We start from the raw sequence: 26355 nt of genomic DNA, 5'->3' as shown, positions 1-26355 counted from the left end.
TTTATTTTGTTTTCTGAAACTGCTGTCTCTGTTCTTGTTGAAGGATGTTCAGAAGGAGACAGAACCTCATGTTTATCTCAGTAAAGAAGAAGTTAAAGAGAAGATACAAAGCTATAATTCATCTGTCACTGATAAATTAAAGATGACCTTGGTAAGTCTTGCATAGGATTCCTGTAACTTTTAATAGGAGCAACTGAACTGCAACTTTATAGCACATTGTGAATCATTTTAGTGTCAGCATCTTACATATGAAACTATCTCTGTTTTAATGACTTTGTAAGAGGCTCTTTCTTAGATCTGGAAGTTACATCTCACATCCAAAGTGTTTTTATCCACGTAGCTCTCTTTATATGGATTGAAACAAACTGTAGTAGGAAAAAAAAAAAAAGAACGTTTGCAATGTGTTTAAGATAAACCCTCAGTTGACACTAAGATGTAAATTTGTCAGGTGAAAACCATCAGCTGGTAAACGTGAAGATACATTTATCCTGTCTGTGGAGATAAATTTTTTTTGCCAGGTATCTCTCTGATAAAGATGCTCAACCAATGAGGAAAGTTAAAACATGCAATATTTATTATGGGAGACTTAATTTGTAGTCATGCAGGTTTTCAGCATGAGGAGACTTTCTTCCCCGCGCCCCTGTACCATACACAATACGGGCAATAGAACGCATATATAGATTTTCATTTCCAAGGATTGTGGACCAGGTCTAAGACTCAGTCCAGCCTACTGCAGGCCATACTAATAAAATTCCCATCTGTCTGCCTAGCAAGCTGTTACTCAGCTGCTGTTGTCCACATTTTTCTGATACATTATGTATTCCTGTGGGTGTATAGTATATGGAAATTTTGAAATTCCGTTATATCCTAAACCATAGAAGTACGAGTATGTACTAAAAAGATTTTTGCTGTGTGTTTGCTTGTGGGTCGGGACTTACTATGCCTAAAACCAGATTGCCTAAAGCTTTCTAGCTCAGGAAGGTTTGACCAATGTTACTGTTTTGTCTTTCAGAAGCAACTGGAATAAATAATTTGAAATGTTGATTAGATTGACATTTATTCTGGTTCTTTTTGAATTGCAACAGGATTTGAGCATCTAAATGCCTTAGACTAATTTGGCAAGCACAGCTAGTATGTGGGAGATAATTTCTGTATTTGTGCATAAAATCTGTTGTTAAATATGCGTGTTAGTGGTCTATTTCACTTCATAGTTCTTTCCTAATGTGAAAGTTTATCACTAATTTATAGTACCTTTTGCTTGATGAGATCCTAATACTCTTAGAATTCAGTAGTTATAATTAAGAAAAAAAAATAATATTAAGCAGAAATAACCAGAAAGAATAAATGTCTGAATTATTGAAACAATCTTTCCTATGAGACGTCATGTATTACAGTGGCATTTAAATTGCGTTCAATCTGACCATTCTAATCTGCTTAATCCACTAATGTGTCACAACTGGTCATTACTAATTTTAACGGTTCGATACTTTCCTCCTGATGCAGAACGCGAACGGGATTTACACTGGCTTCATCAAAGTTCAGATGGAACTATGCAGACCAATCACTGTGCAGTCTTCCCAGAGCCAGGGGAGGTGTGCTCACAGCAATAATGAAACTGCCTTTTACTTGCCAGACGGCTGCGTGAATACCCTTCACATCAGCAGCACCAATACTGTTCGTGAAGTTATTGAGGCCTTGCTCAAAAAGTTTTTTGTGGCTGACAACCCTGCGAAGTTTGCACTTTATAAACGCTGTCACAAGGAAGACCAAGGTATAAGTTAGGCTTGTGGCATTTTGGTAGTTACGGGGGTTTGGGGAGGGAGTTGTGCTGTAGGAGTACTTGCAATAAGCACAGCGGAAGAACTCAAGATAAATGGAGGTGACAGTCTTGCTCTCTCTCTCTTTTTTTCTTTGTGAAAAGTAGCACGTGTAAGAGTAAATGATCTGGGGATATTTTAGGATAATTCACAAAAGACAAGAGGACCCAGTAAACCACCTACACAGATCTCCTGTGCCTTGCAGTCCATTATATTTTATTTAAGATGCCCCCTAACCAGGCTCCAAATTTCGGGTAGCCTGATATACTGCAGATTTGTGATGAATTTAAAGTACAAGACCGATTTTTAAAAAGAGAAACCATGGTGTCTGTGATACCTGGAGTCCCTGCATTGGCAGAGAGCTGTTGAGGTGACGAGCATCATGGGCACATGCACTGTGTTCATGGGTGTTAGTGCACATGGCTCTCCCGCTGCACCGACTGCTGTTACAAGTTTGTTGTGTATCGCGTTTGGAAGTACCAGAAGATGCAGAAGGTATTTTTAGTGAAAAGTGCATCTTGCCAACGTTGTGTTCTTGCACTTAGAATCCGCCTTCTTCCGTGGACATTGAGAGCAGTTTCAGAAGCTCAGATGTTTCTGGCTGTCAGTCACACCAACCGTATCAGGCAGGCAGAGTTGTCTCTTAGACTTTGTGTATGAGGTTTTAAGTGGAAAAGATATCAGAATGGTGATACAGCAGCTCTGATGTCTTAAATGCTTAGTTATAGCAGCAGACCTGTGTTGTATTTTTTTTCTTGTGCTTTTTCCCCTGCATGGATTCAGGTGGTGTACTGTGTTGACTAGAGGCCATTTCATTCCTATGTGAATGCAGTGTTGCGCTGTTACCATCAGTCATCTGCTCAGCTTGTCCTAAAACTTACTTGCTCAAAACCAGTATGTAGACTAATATGTAGAATGTGTAGATTTTGTGGCTCCACGTGCATATCTCTGAAATTTTCTAACATTAGCTAGCGTTAATCATTCAAAGCACTTGAAACATCATTAGTGAAGATGATAATTACTGTGATTTCTTCTCCTGCAGTTTATACATGCAAGCTGTCAGACCGAGAACATCCCCTCTACCTGCGTTTGGTGGCAGGCCCCAGAACAGAAATGCTCAGTTTTGTTCTACGTGAGCATGAAACTGGAGAAGTTATGGTATGTTACGCTCATGCTGGTTTTGTGTGTTTAACTTCATGGATGAATGGGCTCCTGTTTGATCTGTGCTGACAAGATGTTCCATTTTTCGGAAGCAGATTTTTTTTTTTTTCTTGTTTACTTGCAGAAAAAAAACCCAACAGTTTAAGAGAGTAAAATGTTTTCAGATCCCTAAGATTTGCAAGGAGGGTGCCTGGTACTGTTTCAGTTTGAAATTGTTTTGAGTGTCTGAGGTCTTGTTTAAAAATACTGTGTATATAAATTATTTGTGTATTTTCTGTTCGTTTCATCCATCCTTTTCTCTTTTTCTCTTTGCAGTGGGAAGCTTTTAGTATTCCTGAACTGCAAAACTTCTTGCGTATACTGGACAAAGAAGAAAATGAGCAACTGCAAATCTTAAAGAAGCGTTACGCAGCTTACAGAGACAAACTTGAAGAAGCCCTTGGTGGGGTGTGGAAACCTGGTTAAAAGGGGGCCAAAGGACACTCAGGAAAAATGCACGCTACCAAATGTCTGTATAGCATGCCAAACTCAACGTACAAAGAGCAGCAGAGAGTAGTTTTCTTTATTTGGAAGACTGTTTTGTGATGCCAGGGTACCTGAATTTTGCTATAGACTTAGTTCCATAAGCCAGGTCACTTAGCATCTTGCCCCCACAAGTAAGGGATTCTGCATGTTTGTACATCAGTTTGCAACCCTCTGTGTGCCTAGAGAGTTTTCCAAGTTACCTTGGTGCAAGCTGTGAAACTGTAACCAATTTTCTAGGATGCTATAAAATAAGATTTTATTTTTTTTTCTTCTTTGCTTTAATGGTAGCTTTACAAGTAAGGATGTGCAAATTGATGGGTTAAAAAAATGACTAAAACCATCTGGACAAGAATTAGTTGGAGCACTATCTTTGAGATGAAATTGATTTGCACTACCTTTCTGTTTTCAAGTAGTTACTGTATAATTTGTGAGAGAACTGTTATAGATGGAAGGCATATGAGATCTTATGGTTTGTTCTGTGAAATTTGTGGAAGGCTTTAAAGTGCTCTTTCTGGGGAAGGTAAAGAGAAAGTTGAAAAGAAGGTTAAGAGTTGAGGGAGGAGAACAGCGGACAGGGGAGGACTGGTTTTAAATGGAAATAGTATTTATACAGAGGAAAGTTAAAATACTAATTCTACAAGGTTAAAGTTTTAGGATGTTATAATATTGTGAATAAGTTTTATGGTTTTTTAACTGCATAAACCCACACTGGAAAAGAAATAAAGATAATAGAAACAATGGGAAGGAATGAGAGGCAAAAGCTAAAGAAGGATGGAAATGGAGCTGCACGTACAAGTCATTATTGGAGAAGCTGGCTCCATAAATGTGTAATGGGGGTCTGAAAAGTGCAGCAAAGCTAAAAGGTGGGTGCTTACTTGAAGTCTGGAAAGTGGACAACGTCTCAGATAACTCTGTGAGAAATGCCTATCTAGCGAGTGTTTAGACATAAGCTATAGCTACAGATGCATTTGGTCTTTGTTGTAAGTCAGATCTTTCCTCTGGCTCAGTGATCCATTTTTAGGCTGGATAATTTTGAATTATCATATCTGAAGGACAAAAATAGCTTCCTCTGCTTCTTTGTTAAAGGCTCAGTCAGGCAAAGAAAGTAGGATTTCTTATTCATGATTCCAGCTTAGCAGAAAATTAACATTTATTGGCTGTGTTGGTGACTGAGCTTAGTAACTCTTGCTTTTAGTAATTCAGAAGGTTTTTTCCTTATGGTTTTTAAATTCTTAATTGAAAAACTGATTACCAAATTCTGCAGACTGCTGATTTACTTGATTTAAAAGTAGGAAAAAATGTAGCAAGAAAACTTTTTACTTTACTGTAAATATATAATTGTTGTTCTTTCAGAGTTATTTATCTAAAAAAGCATGTTCAAAAGAAACCAAAGAAGCGGGTGTGCAATAGAAGCATGAGGCAGATTTGAGTAACTGATACTTTAGTCATTATCATGCCAGAGAGGAAATGAGTTGTATATTGGGGGGGTGGAAGGGGGGGGTGGAGGAGTGCTAACTATTTAAGAGCGGCAGAAGTTGGTGGGGTTTTTTTTCCTCCACTCTTAGGGTGTTCGTTTTAAATTCCCAAGGAATTGTTAAAACTTTGGTGACATCTAATGGATACTGTGTGAAACTCCAAGATGCTTCTGTTCTTCCCCTTAATTTGACGTAATTGTGCCTTTGTTTCCTTTCCTTAGTAGGACTTTTTTTTTTTTAAACTTTTCACAGGTTTTTTTTTTTTTTTGGTAAAAAGAATTTGCAAACTTAATGAGACAATCATAATGTTTTAAAGTGTTAAGAGAAATTAAGAGTAGGACTAACTATAAAGTATATGTAAGGCATATCTTGTTTGTTTTTTAATTTCACATGTAACATTGTAGTGCATGTGTGAGTTAGTAACATTATCCTCAAGTGAGACACTTTATAATGGTTCAGGGAATGCTTTTATGCTTTGTTACAATTTGTTTTTCTATGAATGCAGCAGCATGTCGGTGGGTATTCTGTTAACATCTACTTAATTTATGTATCTGCCCATAACTATGTAACCATTGCATAATCGCTGTCAATATTGAACCATTTGTTGCTCAGATTTAAACACTGTTTGAGTCTAAAAGTGGATATAAAAATATGTGAATTTTGTTTTTACTTGAACTAAACTGTCAGTCTTTTAAGTAGGCGCATCTGCATTTACTTTAGCCAAAAACCTCAATCAGTGTTGTATGCACTATGAGTCTTGATTTGGGGTGAAGGGGGTGGGGGTGGGGGACCAAAATAAACTTATATTTTAATTTTGTCTTAGTCCACGGTTAATTATTGTAAGATGTCATGTGTGGGGTTAATTTTTTTCTTGTTTTTTACACATGGCAGTTACAACAGCTTTAATTTAAAAGAAATGTTCATGCCTAGTCAGTTTTTCTCTTTTTTTTTTTTAATTTTAGCATCAAATTGAACTGTCAAAGCTTTTGTTGCAAAACTGTTTTCATTTTGTTATATGATGGTACCAGAATGATTAAATGATATGGGCAGGGAGGGAGGGGGAATGCAGGGAAACATGAAAATGTATGTCTTTAAAAGCAAACATTTAAACTATTTATAATTTTGACAAGCTTAGTTTTATTTTTGTAGGGAAGTTTTTATTCCCCTTAAAGTTATTACTGAAATGGCAAAAAAAAAAAAAAAAAGTGATGGTTCCATTATTAAAGTTGAAGTTGGCAATACTTAGTTATGTGATGTGTGTTTATTTTTTTTTTTTCTCTATTACCTGAAGCTCGTGTTGCGATTGCTTCAATACCAAATTTCTCGTAGCAGTGAATTGGTGTGGGGAGATGCAGCTTGCCTTAAGCGTGCATTAAAGTTTTCCTGGTTCATTTCAGCGTACATTTCGGTGTATATGTACACATATTTTAATTTTGCCTCTTGATTTTTGGTAAAGGATAGTACGGAAAAAACTAACGCAATCGATTTTCTCAAATACAACAAGGAAAAAAAAAAAAAAACACAAATATTTTGGAATTTACACACATACCTTGAAATTTTACCTCACGCTCGGAGGAGGAACCGCTCCCTCCTCACGTTTCCCGCCCGGGCGGTGCTGAGGCGAGCAATTCCCGCCGCCGGGGCTGCCTCCTCCCTGAGGAGGGCGGGCGGCCTCCGCCTCGGAGGAAGGCTCGGCGGCGGGCGGGCATTGCCCGCCCGCCGCCGAGCCTTCCTCCGAGGCGGGGGCCGCCCGCCGCGACGCCATGTAAGCGCTGGGCTCCGTGGGAGGGAGGAGGAGGGAGGTGACGGCTTCCCGCCCCCGTGAGGGCCGGCGGCGGTGCGTGAGGAGAGGTCTTCCCCCGGGCGGGAAGCGGAGAGAGGCGAGGGTTGCGGGCCCGCCATGTTTTACCTCACGAGGCGGCGGGCAGGGCCGGAGCGGGGCTTTCCTCTGTCACAGAGGCGCCTCCGCCATAGAGGGAGAGGAGCCGCGGGCTCGCAGGGGGTGCTGACCCCGCTTTGCTGGGTGGGAAAGCCCACGGGCGGGTGGTTTCTTCCTATTAAAAAAACTCTTGTAGAAACACGAGGCGTATACAGTGAGGAAGTGTCCTGGGCTGGGTGAAAACGCCTTTTGCCCCTTTTTATCTTACGGCCTTTAAAGGCTTTTTAGTGGTTTTCTCCAGAAACATGTACGTTTAATTTCCTGGTTACTTACTTTTTTTTTAAAAATGGTTTAATCCTCTCTAATTGCATTGGTAGAATGGAGCTATTTTGCTGTTCGCTTTGGTCTCTCTGTTGCTCTTCCCTGGGCATTGCGGCCCTGCAGCAGAGGAGATGATAATGGCTTAACCAGTTCCTTGAAGGCTGATTCATGTGAGACCCCATAGCTTCATAGGTGCAACAACCACGTTATGACTATCTGTGCGCTTGGTAAAACCTGTTAATAGCAAATACTCCAATACGCAGCTGGGGTAAGGTTGGTAAAAGGCCTAAAAGATACTAGAGTCAGCAAAGTTGCTCACCACACAAGTAACTGGGCTTGTGTCTCTGCCTACGGCAGCTATGTACTACTAGAAATACAACTCGGCAAAAGAAACCTTGTGGTTTTCGGCTGGTTCAGGGGCTGGATCGCCCATACAGAGACCAGAGGAGCTCCAGTGCAGAGGGAGAGCAGGGCAGCAGTACTGCCTGTGGAGCAGCCAGGCCGCTCCTCTCCATGGCAGGGACCGCCAGGTTGTTGCAGTCTGCTTTGTCCTCCTTCAGACTTAATTTTTAGCACTGAAATTTTTTAACTTTTGAAAAAAAAAAATTTACTCAGTCCCCTCCTGCCCTCCTCCTGTATGTGCGTGAGTATACAATTGTTTTCTTTTCTTCCCAGGTTCCCAGCATGGGGGTTTCCAGCTGCAGTCCTTGCAACTTTTGCTGGCATTTACTTTTTACCATCTCCCATTGATCCAGAACCGTTCACGTATGTTCCCCTGCTTGATTTTAAAGTTCGGTAGCATACTCGTGTTTGTTGGGAAATACCTGTGCTTTCAAAACTTCTATACTTTTCATCCTGCAGGAGCATATAGAGCATGCTACTTAAGTTCATATGCAGGAGAAATTGTGTTTCTCATATAAAACTGGAAAATAGAAATGCTTTTTTAAACAAGTGAATTTCAAGCAAAACAATGCTGAGCAGTGCAGTATTCATGCATACATGTAGAGAGATTGTTACGAGATCTCAGACTAGTGATAGGGAATAAAAACCTCTAGGATGACGGCAATTTTGTGTTTGTATTGATTTCAGAAAAACAAAAATCTCCTAAGAAGTCTGTATTCTTTTTAGCCTGGGCCTGCAAGATCCATGGAATTGTTAATTTAGTTTGAAGTCATAGTTTTAACAAATTCTTTAAAAAAAGAGAATACCTTGTTACTAGTATCTCTGGAGTAAAGTCCTATTACTTTCCCTTCAAATAATTTTATAGTCCAATGTTGCCTTGTTTCTTACATCTTATTTATAATTCATTTGGTGCAGTTTTGAAAAACCACCTCCTGCCTTGGTTGGATCATTACAAGTGAATAAAAAGCTTCAGAGTGGACAAAGAATCTTCACAGGACAACTGAAAGGTCCCGAGTCCTTTACTGTTGATGATGAAGGCAAGTAGATAACTTCCAAATGGGTGAAGTTACACATCTGATACATCTGCTTGGTCAAGTTATTGAAAGAGGAGACTTAAGAAGTTTAAATCCAAAGAAAGAAAAATAGGAATGTTTGCTAAATGATGACTCCAAAAATATTAAGATAATTACATGTGCTTCCATATCTTTACGTTTGTAAACATTTCACTGGAAATATTCCAGAACATTTTGTTGTCTGCTGCTTCCAAGGACACAGCAAATGTCTTACTGCTATATTAAAAAACACAGCACCACAAATTTGCAATATATAGAAGTTGTATTAAAATATAGTTTTAAAAAGATGTGAAATGGCATATTCTTTAAAAGTAGCATGCAAAAGCAGCAGAATATTTTTGTGGGAATTCTTCCAAATGTGAGTTTAAGCTTGGGCTTTTGACATAGGCCTAGTGATAAGCTTGCCTTGTTTTTCTATCTTGCTTCAGGTCTCCAAAAGCAGCATTCATTTGCTGCTTGAGCTCAATTATTGAGTTCAACATGCTCTTACTTCAAAAGCTGTTATTGAACACAGAGCCGAAGAGGGAGGCAAATGAAGTTGTTTTAAAATTTGCATAGTTATCAGAAACATATTTTTAGAGCAGCTTGGAATATAAAAGAACTTTTCACTGTAATTAATATAAAACCTCTTAACCTGTCCACATAATTCATCTTGGTTGTCTGGCAGCTGTGAGGTGGCAAAATGGTAGGTGCAGGAACCTTACAGGTGGTGGGAAGCAGAGAGCTGAAGCAGTAACAAGTAGCACGTTTTGCATCTTCCCAACAACTCTCTTACCCAGCATGTGCACAAGGTAGGGACCGCAATGAAAGTTCAAGCCAAATAGAGGAGAAACACTGGGATATGTTTAGGACACAGGTTTAGTGCTGTGGACTCGGGACTTACCTGTTTTGGAGGAATTATTTTCCTCTTGGTGTGTAAGTGGATAAAATAGATTCCTGCAGCAGCCGGTACAGAGAAGTAGGCAACTCCCAGTCCAGAGCAGTTTGAGCCAGGCAGTTCAGACACCCTCCCTTACTGCAGGTGCTAGTTTTATTGTTTTTTTCAAGGAAACATCGAATAGCCCAGGACATGTTTGTCTGAAAGATACCATCCTGTGTTCTGTGCTACAGATGTGAGAGGCAATCACCTGGAACGTTCTTGTTTGCCATTGTGCAAGCTGAAATTAGAAGTGTTCTCAGTCGTAGAAGCATAGTCCTGGAAGGGACCTAGCTCAACACCTCACGTTGAGGCACCCATTCCTAGCAAACGTCTTCGCAAAGCTGTTTCCTTCCTGCTTTCCTCAAAGGTGCTATTCTAAATTGTCTGTTTATCGCACTTTTTGTTCTCCACCTCTTCTCCTGCAACTTTCAGAAAGGGCAGCGTTCACAACAGGAGTTTTGCAGAGTGTATTTTAAATATGAGGACTAATCCTGAAAATGCTCTGTGTTGCCAAATCCAACCTTTCATGATGCTGTATAAAATACTGTTTTGCTTCTGTTTTTCTTCAGTGTGTTAATTCCACCACGGATCTTCCCTGAATTTAAGGACGTTTTAGGAGACTGAATTCAGTCAGTTGAAATCATACAATGTGACCAAGGTTGTAGTAAGTGTTGTGGTGATGTTGCCTGATTTAGGTAAATGCTGTTTTCCGTGTGAATAAGACAGGATATTAGGGTAACTAGAGTAGGTCTGTTTTGCCTTCACTTTATGACAAGTACCTATGAGAGAAGTCTAGTGCAAAACCAACTTGCACTAGCTGTATAAATCTAAATATAGCATCATAGCCTAGTGCATAGCATGACAGAAAATAGCATCACAAGTCTAAGATTTCTCTCTTCAAATACAGAATCTGGTATGGGATCAGAAATTTCAGCTGTTTCCAGCATGCCTCGGGAGGCATTAGAATGCCAGTATATTTTATGACAGCAAAGCTCAGCCTCTGTTTTTTTCCCAGGCAAAGTTGTTGTATTGAACAGTGGCTCTGAAGTTCTCCCTTCGGATAAACAGGTGCTTTCTGTAGGCCAGTAATCCTAGGGAATTCTTTTAATCTAGAGCTGACAGCTGATACTTTGAGAACCTGTCCTGTTTGCTCACAACGTTTTTCCATAGATGTGAGTGAGCAGATGCTAGACATTTTTATATCTGTTTATCTGCTCTGGTGTAAGTGCTCATTAGACAAAGTCAGAATCTGTGGTTTTTAGTAATATTGGCAGAGAAAGGTAGCATAACTTTTATGGAGTATCTTTTAACACCTGTCGCCAAGTGACAGTGTACAGTTTTAAATGTAAACAAGGCTAGGGTGAAAATGCAGGTTGCACGTAAAGAAAATAATATCTACTTTAGTTCAATCTATGTAGATAGAAGACAAATCAGAGGAATATTTCCAGTTAACAGACTTTACACTAAAAGTGTATTTTGTTGAACAGTAAGTCTAGGGTCGGTCATGTGCATTGTACTATTTCAGAGCCCGGGCTAGTCAAAAGGTAGGAGGATGCTATTTTTCGAAGGTGGGGCTTAATCGCTGTTAGTGTTTTTCCTTTGATACTCTGCACAGAAGTTTTTCGAGTTACAATACAATGCCAAAAGCTTTGAAGACTTCCTGTGAGGTTTTTGCCTTGTTAATTTAAACACTTTAAAAGCAGAGGAGAAAACAACTGCTAAGCAGGTATCGAATAAAAAAGTGCTTAGTCCTTTAATGCAAACTTACACATTTTTGGTATTATTCCGGTGGTTCAAAACCAAAGCAAAACATCACATCTTAAAGACAAAAACCACACTTGTTTTCTTTGCTTAGGATTTTAATGTCTTAGGAGAAGGGTTACTTTCATGTTTTGGATCAATCGTTGTAATGTTTTCCTTTCGTCTACCTAACATTTTAGCTAGCTGATAGGGTGGCAGAACCCTCAGGACAAAAAGGTAGATTGTGTGAGCTCTGCTAATGCTTTCACTGATTTTCACTGACAGTATGAGAATATCACTATGAATCTTTAGTCCCGTCCTTAATGCCTTTGTTTGCTGCTAACCCAGAGGAGTCTTAAGATAGCCTTTAATGTATTATGTTTATTTAAAATAAACATGAACAATTCATATTTTTTCTAATTTCCAATTTGTTATTGCTCTTTCTGCTTTATAAAAATCTTTTTAAAGCAAGCTGTATGGTTTCCTGTCTGTTTCGTTGCTTTGTGTGTGCATAGAATATATAAACTAGGAGCAAGAAGGGCGGGCTCACAATAATGAGGAATATCCTTCTTTTATAATAAGTTTTATTTGCCTTGGCCCCTTTTAAACCACTCTCCTACTATACCTATTTTAAGGTAATCTCTACACTGGTACTGTGGATGGGAAGCTGTGGATGATCAGTGGTGACCAGCTGCATTTCATTACTCAAATGGGGCAGGATATGCCGGAATGTGGTGAGCGATGGTTTCGATGTAAAAATGACAACAAACTTGTTCGTATAAGTGCCACTGAATGAGAAATTGAAGTGCTATTTTAGCTACTGTTAACATTTTCTGATTATTTTTGTAAGAGAAGCCTACTGCTGTCATGTAGTTTTTCCTAATGTAGGCAGGATTAAGGCGTCATGGCACGCTTCTCTAGCCCTTGAGACTGACTTGGATAGACTTGCCATGGATTGCCATTTAAATAAAGAACAACATTTCATAGAAGTCCTTCTATACAAGGCTTTTCAAGGGTGGTCTAAAGGCACAATTTATCCAATTATTTTCCTGCCTCAAGGTCAAAATGTATTTTAGAAACATTTCAAATCTTACAAAGGAATCAGAATAGCGTGTCCTGGTACCATCACCAGTAACTGGGCTGCAAGGTTGCATTTTCTTTCCTTACTTGTAAAGGAGGAAGAGAAACACTGAAATGTTTACGTTTTTATCCTATTGCTTTTTGATGAATCAAGCAGGCCTGAAAGGCCATTAAAATAGCTGATTGATTGGCTTTAGCCTGGCTTCCTAAAAACGTGACAGTTATGCAGGTGCTTTCCCTGTCCCCAAAGTCCCTGTGCTATGGGCTAGTCTTGACTGAATTTGAAAGAATTCTCAAAGATTACTGAACTTTTTTGAGTCTTATGTAAATAATTGACCATGTGGATGTTAAGAAACCAAAAATGAGACCAAAATGATTGTTCCATTCAGAGTCAGACTGGAACTCAACTGTTAACTTATTGACAGCTGTCAAACAGTCAGTCAGCTTGTGTTACTGATGTGTCACAGCTCTAGTGAGTTGTAATGTATGCTGACCCTTGCTTATGGGAGTACTGGGGGAAAATACGTATTTCAGAGTAGAGGGCATTAGGTCACAAAACTGCAGGGTGTCAAGCCTTACTAATTTCAGTGCTCTCACGAAAATTACTCACTATAAAAATACTGAATGTGGTAGATCTGGTTTTTGTAGTTTTACCTGAGGATTACTTATAGGATTCTCATGTGACCTGTGGAGCTTGGGCCCCGCAGCTGAAGGGAAGTAGTTAGATAAATCTTTCCTAAAAGCGTTTTTTCCTCCCGTCTTTTACGTGGGGGATATAAGGTAAACAGCAGCTAATCCATTTTGTTAACTGATTTAGTAATCCTACCAGTTCTTCAATCATCTTTAAAGTTGTCTGCAAAATCAGAGAAGAGCTGAATTTCTCTGAAGGTTGGGAGCATTTTTTTTCTTAAGTAACAAGGAAAAGAGATGACTAGAATGACATACTGTCACTTCCTTTGCAAGTTACTTTTAGAGACAGTTTAAGGAAGCTTTTAAAGCTTTGGTTTATTCAAGGATGATAGCTTAGTGCTTTTCAGCCTTTGTATTTCGGGATCTTCGTCTTGTACAACCTCCTGGTCTTATACTTCTTCTGATTTGTATCTCAGGAACTCCAGACTATGAACCAATATGTGGGCGGCCCCACGGAGTCCGAATGGATGAGGATGGTAACTTGATTGTGGTGGATTCTTATTTAGGCCTGTACAAAGTCAACCCAAGGACAGGAGAGAAAACCCTCCTGCTATCGAGTGAAAAAGGTGATACTACAGTTAGTGGGGAAGTAGACTGAGCTTGGCTTTGGTCCTCATGCTTATATATAAATTGGAAGAGCAAGGCATTTAAATCAGTTGAGATCAGGACTAGTGAGCATGGGGACTGAGACTGACTGAAAGCCCATTGGCTTTGTATTTTTAAGATCTGTTTAAAAAATAGAAGAAAACAAAAGCACTGATGATGATTGTCAGAGGCTTTTGGCTTGGTATGTGTTACATGGGGCTGCAACCTGAACGCATTTCCCTGCAAATGACTAACTTGGAGTTGGATTTTTTTAGCTTGGGACAACTTAAGGATAGCATTAACTATGAGATTTGGAATTGAAATGTCTGAAATTTTAAGCTTGTGTGAATCTGAATCCTTGTGAACACTCGGTGGTTTTGTATTTATTTTAATTAGTAGTCATTTTTATTAACTAGGTGTGGATGGACTTCCTTTCAAATTTCTAAATGGATTAGAAATATCAAAGAAAAATTTGTTTTATTTTACGGATTCAAGTAGCAAATGGGAAAGACGACATCACAAATACGAGGTGAGATGAGGTAATTTGTTGCCATTTGTTCAGGCAGCTGAAGTGTTAATTTTTGTGCTGGCAGCACTGTGTGCCACGCTGCAGAAGAGACAAGCTTTTGCTGGTGCTTGTGTGTTTTAGCCAAGCATGCTATGAATGCAGCGTGTTCAAGCCCCGAGGCAAAGGATGGGCTGTGCTATTCTGTAGCTGCCCTTCTGGAAAAGAAAAAACCTCCTAGTATGACTGCCCAAAGAAATTGTCATGTGATTCATGCTGCAAAAAACCAGACTGTAGCGTTAGTTTCTCCCTGGTATCTGCCTACAAGCATGCTCTTCTTATACTGCAGTAAATGCAGGGTAGCAAACGGCAGGGGTACTTGTAGGTATCTTTTCTGTGTAGTCATAGCCTTTGAGTACAACTTTATCTAGAACAAACGGTCTGTTTGTAAAGCTGAAATTCAGTGAGGTCACGGACATAAAGTTTATGCTGAGTCTCATCTTTGCTACCAGAATTGTGGATAAAATTAAGCAAGGAGAAAAAAATCACATGAAGGGAAGGACATTTAACTTCAGGGGTGGGAATCAAGAACCAAGTTCTTAAAGGAAAAAATAGAATAGTTGAAATATGTGTCGCTGGCTGTTTCTTAAAGCTGTCAGAATTATTGTTTGGTAGTACATCATCAGACTTGACAAGGGTTTGCCAGCACTAATAACAAGCATAAAGGCAGTTTCCTCTTCACAGGGCTTATGTTTACATAATTCAAAGCTGCCCTGCAGATTTTTAGCAGAAGAAACTTATTCAAATTCTTTCATACCAGAAGCAAAATATCAGCTGTTTACTTGCTTTAGCAAAACACTCATGAATGCTTTCCAATTTGATTTGAAGAAGTAATTGTTCACAGAAGCCCGATAGACCTGAATGTTTTGCTAAAGCAGGAACTGCAGAATAACATATTTTGAACTCTGGGCTTTACAACCTCCACGTTCCTCTGTGTTTGCAAGAATGCTGTGATCAGCCTGGGAAATGACATGAACAGAATCCTTTGCTCCTTTAGTGGTGTGAGCTTACTGTTTTTATAAAGATGCCACGTGCCATTCTGTAAAGTCTGCTTTTATCTAATTTATGTCCGTACAACTTATGAATATTTTCTGTTCTAATTAAAACCAGGTATTTTGATAGCCTAGTTTTTCATTAGATGTATTGATTAAGGTAATCGAAACAAACCATCTTGGTCGCCTCTTGGCCTATGACCCTGTAACAAGAACAGGAAGAACGGTGCTCGGTGGCTTGTACATGGCAAACGGGATTGCGCTGTCTCCCTACGAAGATTACATACTAATAGCAGAAACCAGCATATGTAGAATCATACGGTATGTTAAACATCATTCTCCTCCTAAACATAAACTACTACATGTTAGTTTATATTACATGTTTTAAATCAATTTGTAGACACGATTTTCATGTTCTTATTGTTCTGTTTTTCCTTTTCTAAAAATGTAAACTGAAGCTGTGCGGTTAACAGGGTTGCTGTTGGAAACTTAGTCTAAATTACTTTTTTCTGTTGCAAGAGTCACAGGCTTTAGTTAATTCTAGGTTGAGATTAACAGTTGCTCTTTCCACTGCCAAATGTTTTTTATACCTATTTACTGATATATTGGGCCCTAATTCTCTCAGACTCAATCACAATTATCCCGATGACTCCATTATTACAGTTACAACAGACCTCAGAGAACAAGTGTCAGTCACTATGTGATTATGATGATTAGCATAACACCCCATTTTTCCCATTTTAAAGGGAGTCAGTGTTTTAACAGGTTTTTTATTTCATGGAAGTTCTAAAGCCAAATTTAATATTAGTTTTCATTTAACAGGCATATTTTGTATTAATTTTTTTTTTTAATAGAACGGGGTGGGGGGTACTGTTTATGTTACATGTAGGAAGATGAGCTTTTTTGACCAATCATCGTTACTCAGTCTTAGTCCCTCTTTGCATTTACCACTTCCTGCAGAGTCGTTTTCACTATTTTGAAAAATTCCTTGCATGAATCAAAATGATGGATCTTCTCTGCTGTTAAGCTTGCTGTATTTTGCAGCAGCCACTACAACTCATATGTAAAATTCCCTTTTTGCAGCTATTGGCTGAGTGGACCTAATGCAGGAAAAAAAGAAGTTTTTGTTGACAACCTGCCTGGGTATCCAGACAACATCAGATTATCAAACACGGGCTTATACAGAGTTGGAATATCCACTACTCGCTTTCCTGGTTTCTTTTCTCCTTTTCTGGATGCTTTAGGACCGTATCCGTTCCTGAAGAGATTTATTGCAAAGGTAACTTTGACACTCTGTAGTATTAACAATTGGTGTCACAGAAATTTTAATTTTTTTAAGTATGAAAGAACTTGTTGTTCTTTACTAGGAAATGCAAAAGACAACTCCTTCATCTTTACCCACGAGCATCCCAGCACATACTAACTTTGATTTTTCTGGAGCATTTAGGGATTGGTTTCTTTCTTACATATTAAAACACAGCAGTTTTACTGTTGCAATACTAAGAACCCATTTATAAAGTAGAAAAATCAGTATTGACAAAAGTAGTCCATAGTTGCAAGCTCTCAGCCCATTGATTTATAGCACCATGACATTGTCATGGCAGGTGAACCCTTTACACAGCATACGAGGATTTTGCTAGAGGAATCAAACTCTGCGAACTCATTTTTGCTAAGCAAGAGTCATGGAGCTGGTTATGAGTAACCATGCTACTTTTTCTAGGAACCATGCTGCCTTTTCTCTAGAATTTGCTCAGGAAGAAAGTGGGCGATTCAGTTGTGTTCCATCAAGTCCCTCTTATTCCTGTTTTTAGAAAATGGGTGGCTTGTGGCAGCTGGAGTAAGTTCAAAGAGCATCCACACCTTCTTGAGCAAGCAGGCACTGACTGTACTTTAAGATGAGTGAGGGATTACTGGCCTGCCAGCTTTAGACACAGTCCAGTGGATATTATCAAAAGATTAAGTAACAGCTGAATCTGACCAGAGCAACATCTGGAAAGCAATACATTAGCATTGCCATTTCTGCCTCGTCATACAGGTTCCCTGCCCTGCCTCCTGACTGAACTGTTAACACTGTGTGTTTCTTTTTCTAAAACAGGTGACTCCTTTATCATTCTACAGCGTTTTTCTTAACAAACACGGCTTGTTCTTAGAAATTAACGACAAAGGAGACATTGTGGCGAGCTTCCATGACCCTGACGGCAGCGTCACTTGGGCTGTCAGTGATGTCTTTGAGCATGATGGGAAGGTGTACCTAGGTAATACAGAGCTGCCTTTTCTTGTGGTGCTACAGTAAATGTTACAGTTTTCATAAGCTCATAAAGCATCAAAAGAAAAATAGCAGCGTTGTTTCAAGCAGCTGTTAAATGTTTTTCTCTACTTAATGGAAGACTGCTACATCACTGAAGAAGTGAAACTGATACCACATGGTTAAGCAGAAATGAAAACACAAATGCAGAAATACTTGTTTTAGAAGCTTGTGAAAGCCTCAGACTTAGATAGGTTAAAGGTACCAGATCACCTTGCTCTATAGTTCAGAAAATAGTTATGTATATATTTTTAAACAGTTGCACAGAATCATCCAAGGAATTCAACTCTGTTACAGGGATTGAGGTGAGTAGCACATATCTCACTGTTGCTCACAGTTCCCATTTTGGAAAAAGCCTTTATTCTTCCTCTTTCCCAAAGGCAGAACATACTGCTTTTAATTATGAACAGCAGTTTCTCCATTGTCTTTTTTGTTAAAGTTTTCCATCTATTCAACTACATCAGTTTCCAAGGAAATATGAGCAAGTACAGCTTGCCTTTGAATTTGTTCTCTCATCTCAGCGTTTCTCCCTGGTGCAAAGTAGTCACACATTATCTCGTGTACAGATGCGCCCACAGAAAAAAGTTCACTAGTGGCCACAGTTCCCATTTTGGCAGCAAGCAGAGAGCAGGCTTATAAATTAGGAATGCCATCTTTGGAAATGTGACACAGCTTGATGCTTTGGAAAGGTTTAACTGAAGTTCAACAACGGAAAGATAGGAAGTTTGATAGGCAGTTTATTTTTTCTTTCCCAAAAGTGCAGCAGTGAACAGGGTCCTCTGGAAGGGCACTTTCTAAACAAACGTTCAAAACAGCAGAAGTTAAGTATGCTCACAACATGCTACAGCAAAGTATGCTCACATACAGAGAGAGTAATACAAACAAATTTCTTTTTAATTGAATCACAATAAATGAAAGCTGTTTCATTATGAAGAAATATTGTATTCAGCTTGTATAATCAGTCTTAAATTTAACTTGATTGAAAAGGTATTATACCTGCTTTGGGTGTGTGTTTGCATTTATGTGTCCCTGTTACACCTTTACTCCTCAAAATAAAAAAGCCTAGTTTACTGGGCTGATGCTGGGTAAGCATGTACTAGCCGTATTTACTTATACTGAAGTGATGGTACTGCATGGTTTTTGGTTTAGGATAATGTAATAAAGTTATTAACTGTATGTCTCCCTGTATAGTATCTACTTTACCAGATCAGATCATTAAAATTCACAGTTCTGCTTTTGATAATAATGATTTAAAAAAAATTAAAAAAAAAAAAAAAAATCACATTTTACCTAAACCCCACTCTATACCACTAAGGCCCTCTCATTTAGCCTTTAGTAACAAGGTACAGATACAGCCAGGGTCAAATAGCACATGAAATGGAATATCCAGGAACACCATTTAGTTTTAAAATCACTTAGTTGGGAATTAGATCTGGATGAGAGTCAAAGTTCCTTCATAGTATTCTTTTAATCAGCAAGGATAAGAATTAACACTGTTCATTCAAGGTTGTAAAGATACTCAGAATTAACTGCTTCAGGGAAACAGACACCAGGCAAGTGACAAGCAGCTCCTCTAAACGCAGCGAAAGGCGGGCAGCTCTTGGTTCCAGTTCTTCCTACAGCTATGTGCTTTTGCTGAACAGTTCTTCAGTCTTTATCAAAAGGTGGGAGTGAAGCAGGTATTTTCCTGAACCGCTACTCTCTTTTTGGTTAAGGACTGACTAATTTCATTCTGAATTCCAATTTAATACAACATTTACCACCTATGACAGATTTCAGGTATAGTGTGGTTCTCTGAGAGGGAGTATGTTAAGTTATTGAGCCTAGTTACAAAATGCATTGTAGGTGTGTGCAGATAGCAAGAGTGAGTGTTCACAGTTGGGTAAAACTGCTGGTCACACATACTGGATAATCTGCCTCAGTTCTGCCAACTTTCACATTAGTTATTAGGCAAAAAGCAAATCATTCAAAAGAAAATTTCCTTGTTATGGCTTAAGATCACTTTAAGAAAAGATAGTGTTAAAGTTACACATCTGTACCTATAACAAAGTTTTTTTGTTTCTGTTAAGAAGCATCATAACACACATACTTGCACTGAAACTGAACTCAAGTAGAAACTTGACATATGACCCAGATTTAATAAAACTGTTGAGGGTTTAATGTGCAGCAATGTATTTCACTCTAGCCTCCACACAGCTACCAAAATAAAGTTTAAACAGAGAAAAAGTCTAACTTGCTAGAATTATCTGAGCAAAACACTACATAAACAAACTCTAGGTTTAGCTCAGTGTGCAAGAAAACGCTTGAGAGCATGAAAACAACTTTGGTTTTGTTTTTAAAGACAAAATGGAGTCTGAAGGGTATTGATGGGCAATACTAAGGCTTGAGAAACAAAGAACAGGATAAAGCTACAGTTGCAGTGGAGGAAAAAAAAAAGTCCTGAGTGTTTGAAAGCATGCGAGTAGTCTGAGTATCCAAAAACTTCTGCATTTTACAGACGCTCCAGTTACCTTTCAAGCAATTTTTTGTCTCCAAATATTTGGTCACTCTAGAGATTTGAAACAATAAGTTAGATCTGAGAAAAGCTCTACAAAATCTAACCTGTAGACCATCACAGAAGTTTGCGGCTCTAAGCTACGTGAAGGACAACTTCTGTGCTTCAGAATTAAAAGCAAAGAAAGTTCCACTTATCTTATTGTAGCATTGCTTGTATCCAGTTCGTGGATCTGTGCACCAGGGTATGCACCTTCACAGCGTTGAAAGAGGAATACTTTGTTGCCTACTCAATGATTACTTAGTACAAGGTTTTATGTGACAGAAGTTGAAATCATCAGGCTCTCGTTTGGGTAAAAGATCTGAAATAACTAAAAACTAAATAGTTGTGCCACAGTTTGTTTGACAAGGGAAAGATTATCTTGCTTGATAACGCAGTTGATTTGCTCACAAGCAACATGAACTTGTCTTGCAAAAGAGACACAATTCAGTGTTTCTAGACAGTGTTTTGCCCATGAATCTATACAGAAGTTATATGCTGACACAGGCTCGGGTGTTTTTCAAGATTTAGAAAGAGACTCACGTTTGGGTGCAAGCGATGGCTGCATTTCAGATAAGCCTAATCAGAAGGCTGAAAAGACAACATCACCCTTCCAAAGGGAAACCAAGTGATAACATACCGCAGACAGCTGACGTCAGTCCTTTGGTGTGAAGGCCACTTACTGCAGGTTCTGAGTAGTTATGTCTCAACCAAAAAGCAACACTCTACGAAGCACTTAAACTGCCTAAAATAGCCCTCTTAGCCTAACTTCTAGCGAGCAATGATTTATTGATTTTTGGCTAGTTTGCTCTCAAAATAATTTACCTTCAAGAATCTAATCAACACAAGATGTTAGACAATTCAAGACACTTGGAGGTTAGACTCAGATCAACTCTACTGTGGTTCCCTGTTGGTTTGGTTTTTTTTTGTGGGTTTTGTGGGTTAGTTTTTTAGTATTACTTCTGTTCATGTATTAAAACAGACTTAAGAGTTAGTTCAAAACACAGGCACACTTATTTGAACACTTGTTAGTCTCAACATTCTCTTAACTCACTAGAAAGCCTATATCAAACCCTAAGAGTTTTGTCAGTAGTACATAGTAACCCACTCCAGCATTTCAAACTAGAAGGAGGTTGAAATTACATTCTTGTTTGCAAGCTACCAAAGCCATCCTACAAAACTCATTGGTCTCATTTGAAGTGGTCTTGTTGAAAGAGAACATTTAGCATACGGATTTTGATTCTGCACAAGACACTCGCTAGTCAGATCCTACAGTTTTGACTAATGCCTTCCTACGCTATTTTGGGCTAGTCTGCTATTGTCATCAACAGCTTTGAGCTCCATACAGGAAACCTATAATTGAACACAGCTTTTAGGAAAGTCTATGGCACTGAACATGGGTGAGCATTACTGTGCAATAGCACCTGCCTATCTAACCTGACTCAAATATGCGTTTATTGATTTTTAGAACAAAAGAAGCTGTTCAGATTCATAGGCATAGGTTCACCTCTGTGCCTGTGATATGAAAAGGTACTTGAAAGACAAAGGTGGTAATCAACTTATCTGAGCAAGACAGATTAGCTGTGTCTAACGATTTAGAGTTACAGTTCAGCTGTAAAATACACATATTGCACAAGGCAACCAGCCAAAGACGAGGGTTTTTCTTCCACACAGGGTTTGAGTAGCCCATTAGAAGTCTTCCAGCTGCGATCAACGAGAGTTACGGAGACAGACCTGCTGCAGCCACCGGAGAAACTGCTCAGCAGGAGCCGATTGCGAGAGGCCCTTCAATGCCTTACAAGGACTGTGCAGAAAACCTCCGAGCCCGAACACCGTGATTGCTGAACATGAGCCGTGGGTCAAACCTGTACCTGTAGGAAGGAGCGGAGTCTGCGTGAGCCGCAGTGAGCCCGCAGTGACCAACGCTTCTAGAATAGCTCTGGTACAAGGCTCCACGTGTAGTTGCTTTCTTGACAGTATGCGGTAGGGACAATCTCTCTACTTTTTACAACAGATGACTTACAACAACATGCAACTAAGGAGCTGATAGTCTCCAAAGAAATAAACACTAGCTACAACATACCAGCAGCATATTGGCATGTATAACATTAAGCATTCAGGAGATGCTTCTAACAGAGAGCTTTGCTGCCTCAAATTACAAACTTGTGTGGCACAGCTGTAAGGACATTTTAAATAGCTCTTAAAAAAGCTTCGGCCCAAGTGATTACTGACTGAATTTTGAGGTAAAAAGTGCTATTTACTTACAACAGCTGACTAAGACAGCTTAGGGCCTGCAGGAAACATTCTTTGCTAACAGCATCTCCAGGAACAATCATAGCAAGTACTTGGGAAATCCCTGCCTACAGAAACCTGCAGAGCTTTTCCTTGTTTGCAGGCAAACCTGAGGTCACTTGGCTCTGCCTACTCAGCACGGCTGTAAGCCTCAGCTATTCTAAGTCAACAGTGGCTGACAAGATTAAAGTAGTCGTATTAATACCATCAAGTTATATTTGGTAGGCTAAATTAAAATAAAGATTAAACATTAAAAAAATAGAAGCACCAAGAAAGCATCTCTATTAAACAACAGTATGTATGTCAGTAATATTATATTCCATCATAAATACCCTCTATAAAAGCTTAATTTTAAAAACATATAGTTATATTTAAAAGTATTATAACAATTAACTGAACCAGTGTTTACCCGGGATCGAAGACACCTGGTGTACGGCAAGTTGCTCCGGAACAGGACTGCAGCATCATTAATCGATAGTTCATCTTTTCTAGAATTTCTTGATCAATTGTTTTAGCAATGTTATTGATCTGGTGTGGATCTGCAGTCAAGTTATACACTTCCACAAACACCTGTAGATGAGAGTTCCCGCACTGTGTTAAGTCCCAAATGCTAATTAACATTTAATCATGTTATTTGGGAAGAACACTATGACAGCATAGAGTCTCAAATGTTGTTTTCAGCTACACTGCAACACCCCCAGCCATAAGCCATATTTAGCCATGTGGCTAAGCAGTGAAAGACAGGACAGTGTGTAGGTAAAGCTAAAGTTTTGTGTTAGTACAGTCTTGTTGGAAAAGTTTTTAATTCCACCTGAAGTACTCATCTGCTACACTGCAGATTTTTTTCTAACACATAAATGGAACCCAACTAATGACCGTAAGACCACAGCAAGAGGCCACAGGCGAAGCTGGCTGTCTTTTCCTTAATGGATCTCAAAATACCCCATTTCCTGACCATCACAGCACCATTATATGCTCATCAGGCACTTCCAGCTCTCAAACTCCGACAGGTGTCTTGACTACACATACGGAATATGCTGAATACAAGTATGCTTTAACCTGAATACAAGAAAGCTTTTTTTTTTGTGCACACACATGTTGAGAAGGTTTTTTGTGTGCTTTGAGACGGTTTGTCTGGAGGATTTTAGGGCAGAGTTGTTTTTTGGTACATTAAATCTCTCAACCATTCTGTGGGACAAATACTAGTGCAACATATCAAGAATTCAGCTGCGGTTTTGTCTGTGCTAGACAGAGGAGGAGGCGTGACTGCAGCCGATGTTGATTAAGTCTGGCTGGGTTGTGTCTAACTCAGATAAAGATTCATCCAGACAGACTTTGGTTGCAAGCTCGCTTGGAAGGTTCACTGCAAGGTTTTAAAAGCCACATAGCTGCATCTTGCTCAATACTGTTAGTCTTAATTTAGCTGACCCAGGTAAGCTGAGTGACCCAGAAATGCCACAGCCATACCTTCTTACTGGGAAAAAAAAAAAAAAAGTGACATGAAATGTATTATCAGATCAAGTTTGCTGCTTTCATGAAGAAGGCTGCAACACTTGTTTAACTTCATCATAAATCATCAGAAAGTGGAAAAATGCAGGGCAGGGTCTGCTAATCAGCATCTTGGCCTCCTATACAGTCTTTCTTGCTATCTGACTGCAAAAACCACCTTGTGGGATTTACTCCCCTGCTTTAAGTTGCTCATTGTAGACTACCAGAAAGTGTTTTGTGTGGTGGCATGGCAACTGGGGATACCTGCTGTTTATGCATTTATTGCATACCTGCCAACAATGCAGTTTATTAGATTTGTGATCCGGTTGCCTCACACCCAGTAGGCTCTGTGGAGCAACTGCGTGCGAATGGGCGCAAGCAAAGATCAGCCCTGTCAGACACCGAGTTTTGTTCATACAGCGGGTGCACCACTTGCGAGATCTGAACAGCTTCTGAAGCGGGGACATTATGTCCCTTATAAACAAATAACTTAAGATAAGGTTAGAGACCTTTCCCACAGTTGTAACTTAAATACTTGTTTTGCCAGGCAAAGAAGTGAGCAACAGAAGAGAAATGATCAGCCTGGAATTTCAGTTCTTCCCAAGGAGAAGAGTTGCAGCTGAACATAAGAACAGCAGAGGTACAGTGTAACAGAAGATACTTGTTGTACAGAAGACTCTGCCACATGGCATTAGGGTAGGACAGAGAACTGAACCCAGCCCCAGCACAGCTCCCCACGAGGCTGTTAGGGGATACCAGAAGGCGATAATCATAGTTGAGGCTATTGTCCCTTCCTCGCTCCCCTCCCACCCCCTTTTTTTTTCTTCCCAGAACCCACCAGAGTTTTGGTCAAACATTCTCACCAGTAGATAAACACTGTTTGTCCTGCAAGCAATGCTAGTCTGCTTTTCAGAGCACTTTATGGAAACCTCGAGGACAGATAAGAATGCAGACAGTTGCTAGCACAGTTGTGAACAGTTAACATCTGCTGCTCAGACAGAGACTTACCTCCCGGTCATCAAATTCACAGTACTGCAGATCCCAGGAAGTGGACAGCGTCCTTACACAAGCATATGTGTTGTTATAGGAATCTTCACAGACGCAGTCTGGGAAGCAGTGCTGTGAAGTGAGCAGTGAACAAAAACTTCAGAGCAGGGGAAGGAAAAAAAAAAAAGGAAAAAAAGAAAAAAAAAGAACTAGCAATCCTTTTCCTAGAGTCTATACCAGGCTCAAGCCGACTGCAGTTAACTGATGAACACCAGGACCATAGTCTAACACATCCAAGTCTCCACTGGGGATTTTAAGCAAAAACTCAGCTCTTCTAAATTTGAGAAAGCGTTGTTAAGGAACTCACCATGATCCAGGGCATTTTGTCTGGGAAGCTAATGTACAGACACTGAAGAGAACAGCACAACACACACCACTAAAGACAGCACCAATGGGATGCTTTACTTAAAGCAACTCATCTTTGATTCAGGAAGTAGCTAGTGACTTAAATAATAGTTACATGTAAGAATTGTGCAATGAGGTCACTGGAGGTTTAGAAAGAACACGATGTCACTGCTACCCACTGTGTCAAGCCCATACCTTCCTGCATATTTCTCCAACCCTGATGCCTTATAGATTCCCATTGAAAGGGTGACAGTGTTCTGTATGGTCACATGGACACATCAGCTCTGCATGGCTGCACGTCGCCCTCCGACTCTTAAATGCCACACAGGACCTACAGAGCGAGCTCCTACTTACCAAGACACTGTGAGCTTACTTATAGAACCAGGTTAGTCCACACAGCGAACAGGTTTGATTCAGCAGCTATTTTCTAATATTAACAAATCTGGTCCTGCTTACTGTGACACCAGGTCCTAGGCCAGGACAGGTAGGATCACTGCCGTTGTATCCTTCTCCTTGGTACTCCACCAAGAAGTCCGATCTCCATGTCACATTTTTGTCTCCTCTCTAGGACAAGAAGTTAACATGACTCAGTATTTACTGCACTGTGAAACAGAAGAAATTCTCCATGCCTGGGGTAACACTAACACTGCTCACAAGGCACTTTGAGTCGTGGTCCCTAGTTTGAGACAGTCTTAAAATAATATTCAGCCTTAGGTTAGAATGATAAACGTTCTAAGAGAGGATTCTTTCTGAGAGGTTAGAAAGATAAACAGCTTTAAGAAGCAACTAAGTTTTAAGCTGCTCTATTTGTAGCTGCATTTTAAAAGACAGAGGGAGAAGGAAGTTTAAAGTTAATATACAGCACAATCACCAGCATATACAGCAAAGCAAGGAGTTTCAGAGTTTTGATTCCATCAGAGTTTAAACTAGATGCCTTTTACCTGCTTCTGTCTAAAGAACAGCTTAAGGTTTGGATACAAGGTTTTAAAAGCAAAGCACTGTTTTAAATCTGGATCATCTCCTACGTTTCCAAGTAAGCTGCCTTCAATTTATAGACTAAATTTAATTAAAACTAAAAGGATCAACTGCAAGCAGCTTTATTTAAATAGGCTTCTGCTCAC

The 26355-nt window shown here is 39.5% G+C and overlaps 3 protein-coding genes across 3 annotated transcripts in view; 2 read left to right on the top strand and 1 right to left on the bottom strand.

Annotated features, from left to right (window-relative positions):
* RASSF3 (Ras association domain family member 3) overlaps positions 1-5729 on the top strand; it is a 53857-nt gene extending 48128 nt beyond the window's left edge. Inside the window, exons 2-5 of the mRNA XM_082308810.1 lie at positions 44-151; positions 1504-1771; positions 2860-2975; positions 3294-5729. Of these exons, the coding sequence (XP_082164936.1) occupies positions 44-151; positions 1504-1771; positions 2860-2975; positions 3294-3443 (642 nt within the window). The 3' untranslated portion in view covers positions 3444-5729. The remainder of the gene's footprint in view (positions 1-43; positions 152-1503; positions 1772-2859; positions 2976-3293) is intronic.
* A 2800-nt stretch (positions 5730-8529) lies between these two features.
* On the top strand, positions 8530-20596 carry LOC309589400 (adipocyte plasma membrane-associated protein-like). The gene is made up of 7 exons (XM_082309531.1): positions 8530-8617; positions 11948-12046; positions 13499-13648; positions 14084-14196; positions 15385-15545; positions 16308-16503; positions 17320-20596. Exons 2-7 carry the CDS (start codon positions 11986-11988, stop codon positions 17515-17517), a joined length of 879 nt encoding a protein of 292 aa, XP_082165657.1. The 5' UTR covers positions 8530-8617; positions 11948-11985; the 3' UTR covers positions 17518-20596.
* The window catches only part of GNS (glucosamine (N-acetyl)-6-sulfatase), a 21094-nt gene continuing 13214 nt past the window's right edge, over positions 18476-26355 (bottom strand). Inside the window, exons 11-14 of the mRNA XM_082309530.1 lie at positions 25691-25798; positions 24851-24961; positions 22764-22924; positions 18476-21933 (exon numbers count right to left, since the gene is read on the bottom strand). Of these exons, the coding sequence (XP_082165656.1) occupies positions 21858-21933; positions 22764-22924; positions 24851-24961; positions 25691-25798 (456 nt within the window). The 3' untranslated portion in view covers positions 18476-21857. The remainder of the gene's footprint in view (positions 21934-22763; positions 22925-24850; positions 24962-25690; positions 25799-26355) is intronic.

The sequence above is a fragment of the Platalea leucorodia genome, assembly GCF_965183815.1.
Source record: "Platalea leucorodia genome assembly, chromosome: 4".
Lineage (NCBI taxonomy): Eukaryota > Metazoa > Chordata > Aves > Pelecaniformes > Threskiornithidae > Platalea > Platalea leucorodia.
This window is presented reverse-complemented; position numbering and strand designations above follow the sequence as displayed.

What these genes read in the sequence shown, in the direction of transcription:
- LOC309589400 (XM_082309531.1), top strand. Translation starts at nt 11,986, where the DNA reads ATGATCAGTGGTGACCAGCTGCATTTCATTACTCAAATGGGGCAGGAT. An exon ending in GCAGGATATGCCGGAATGTG is followed by an intron (nt 12,047 to 13,498) that starts GTGAGCGATGGT and finishes TTTGTATCTCAG; the next exon opens with GAACTCCAGACTATGAACCA. An exon ending in CCTGCTATCGAGTGAAAAAG is followed by an intron (nt 13,649 to 14,083) that starts GTGATACTACAG and finishes TTTATTAACTAG; the next exon opens with GTGTGGATGGACTTCCTTTC.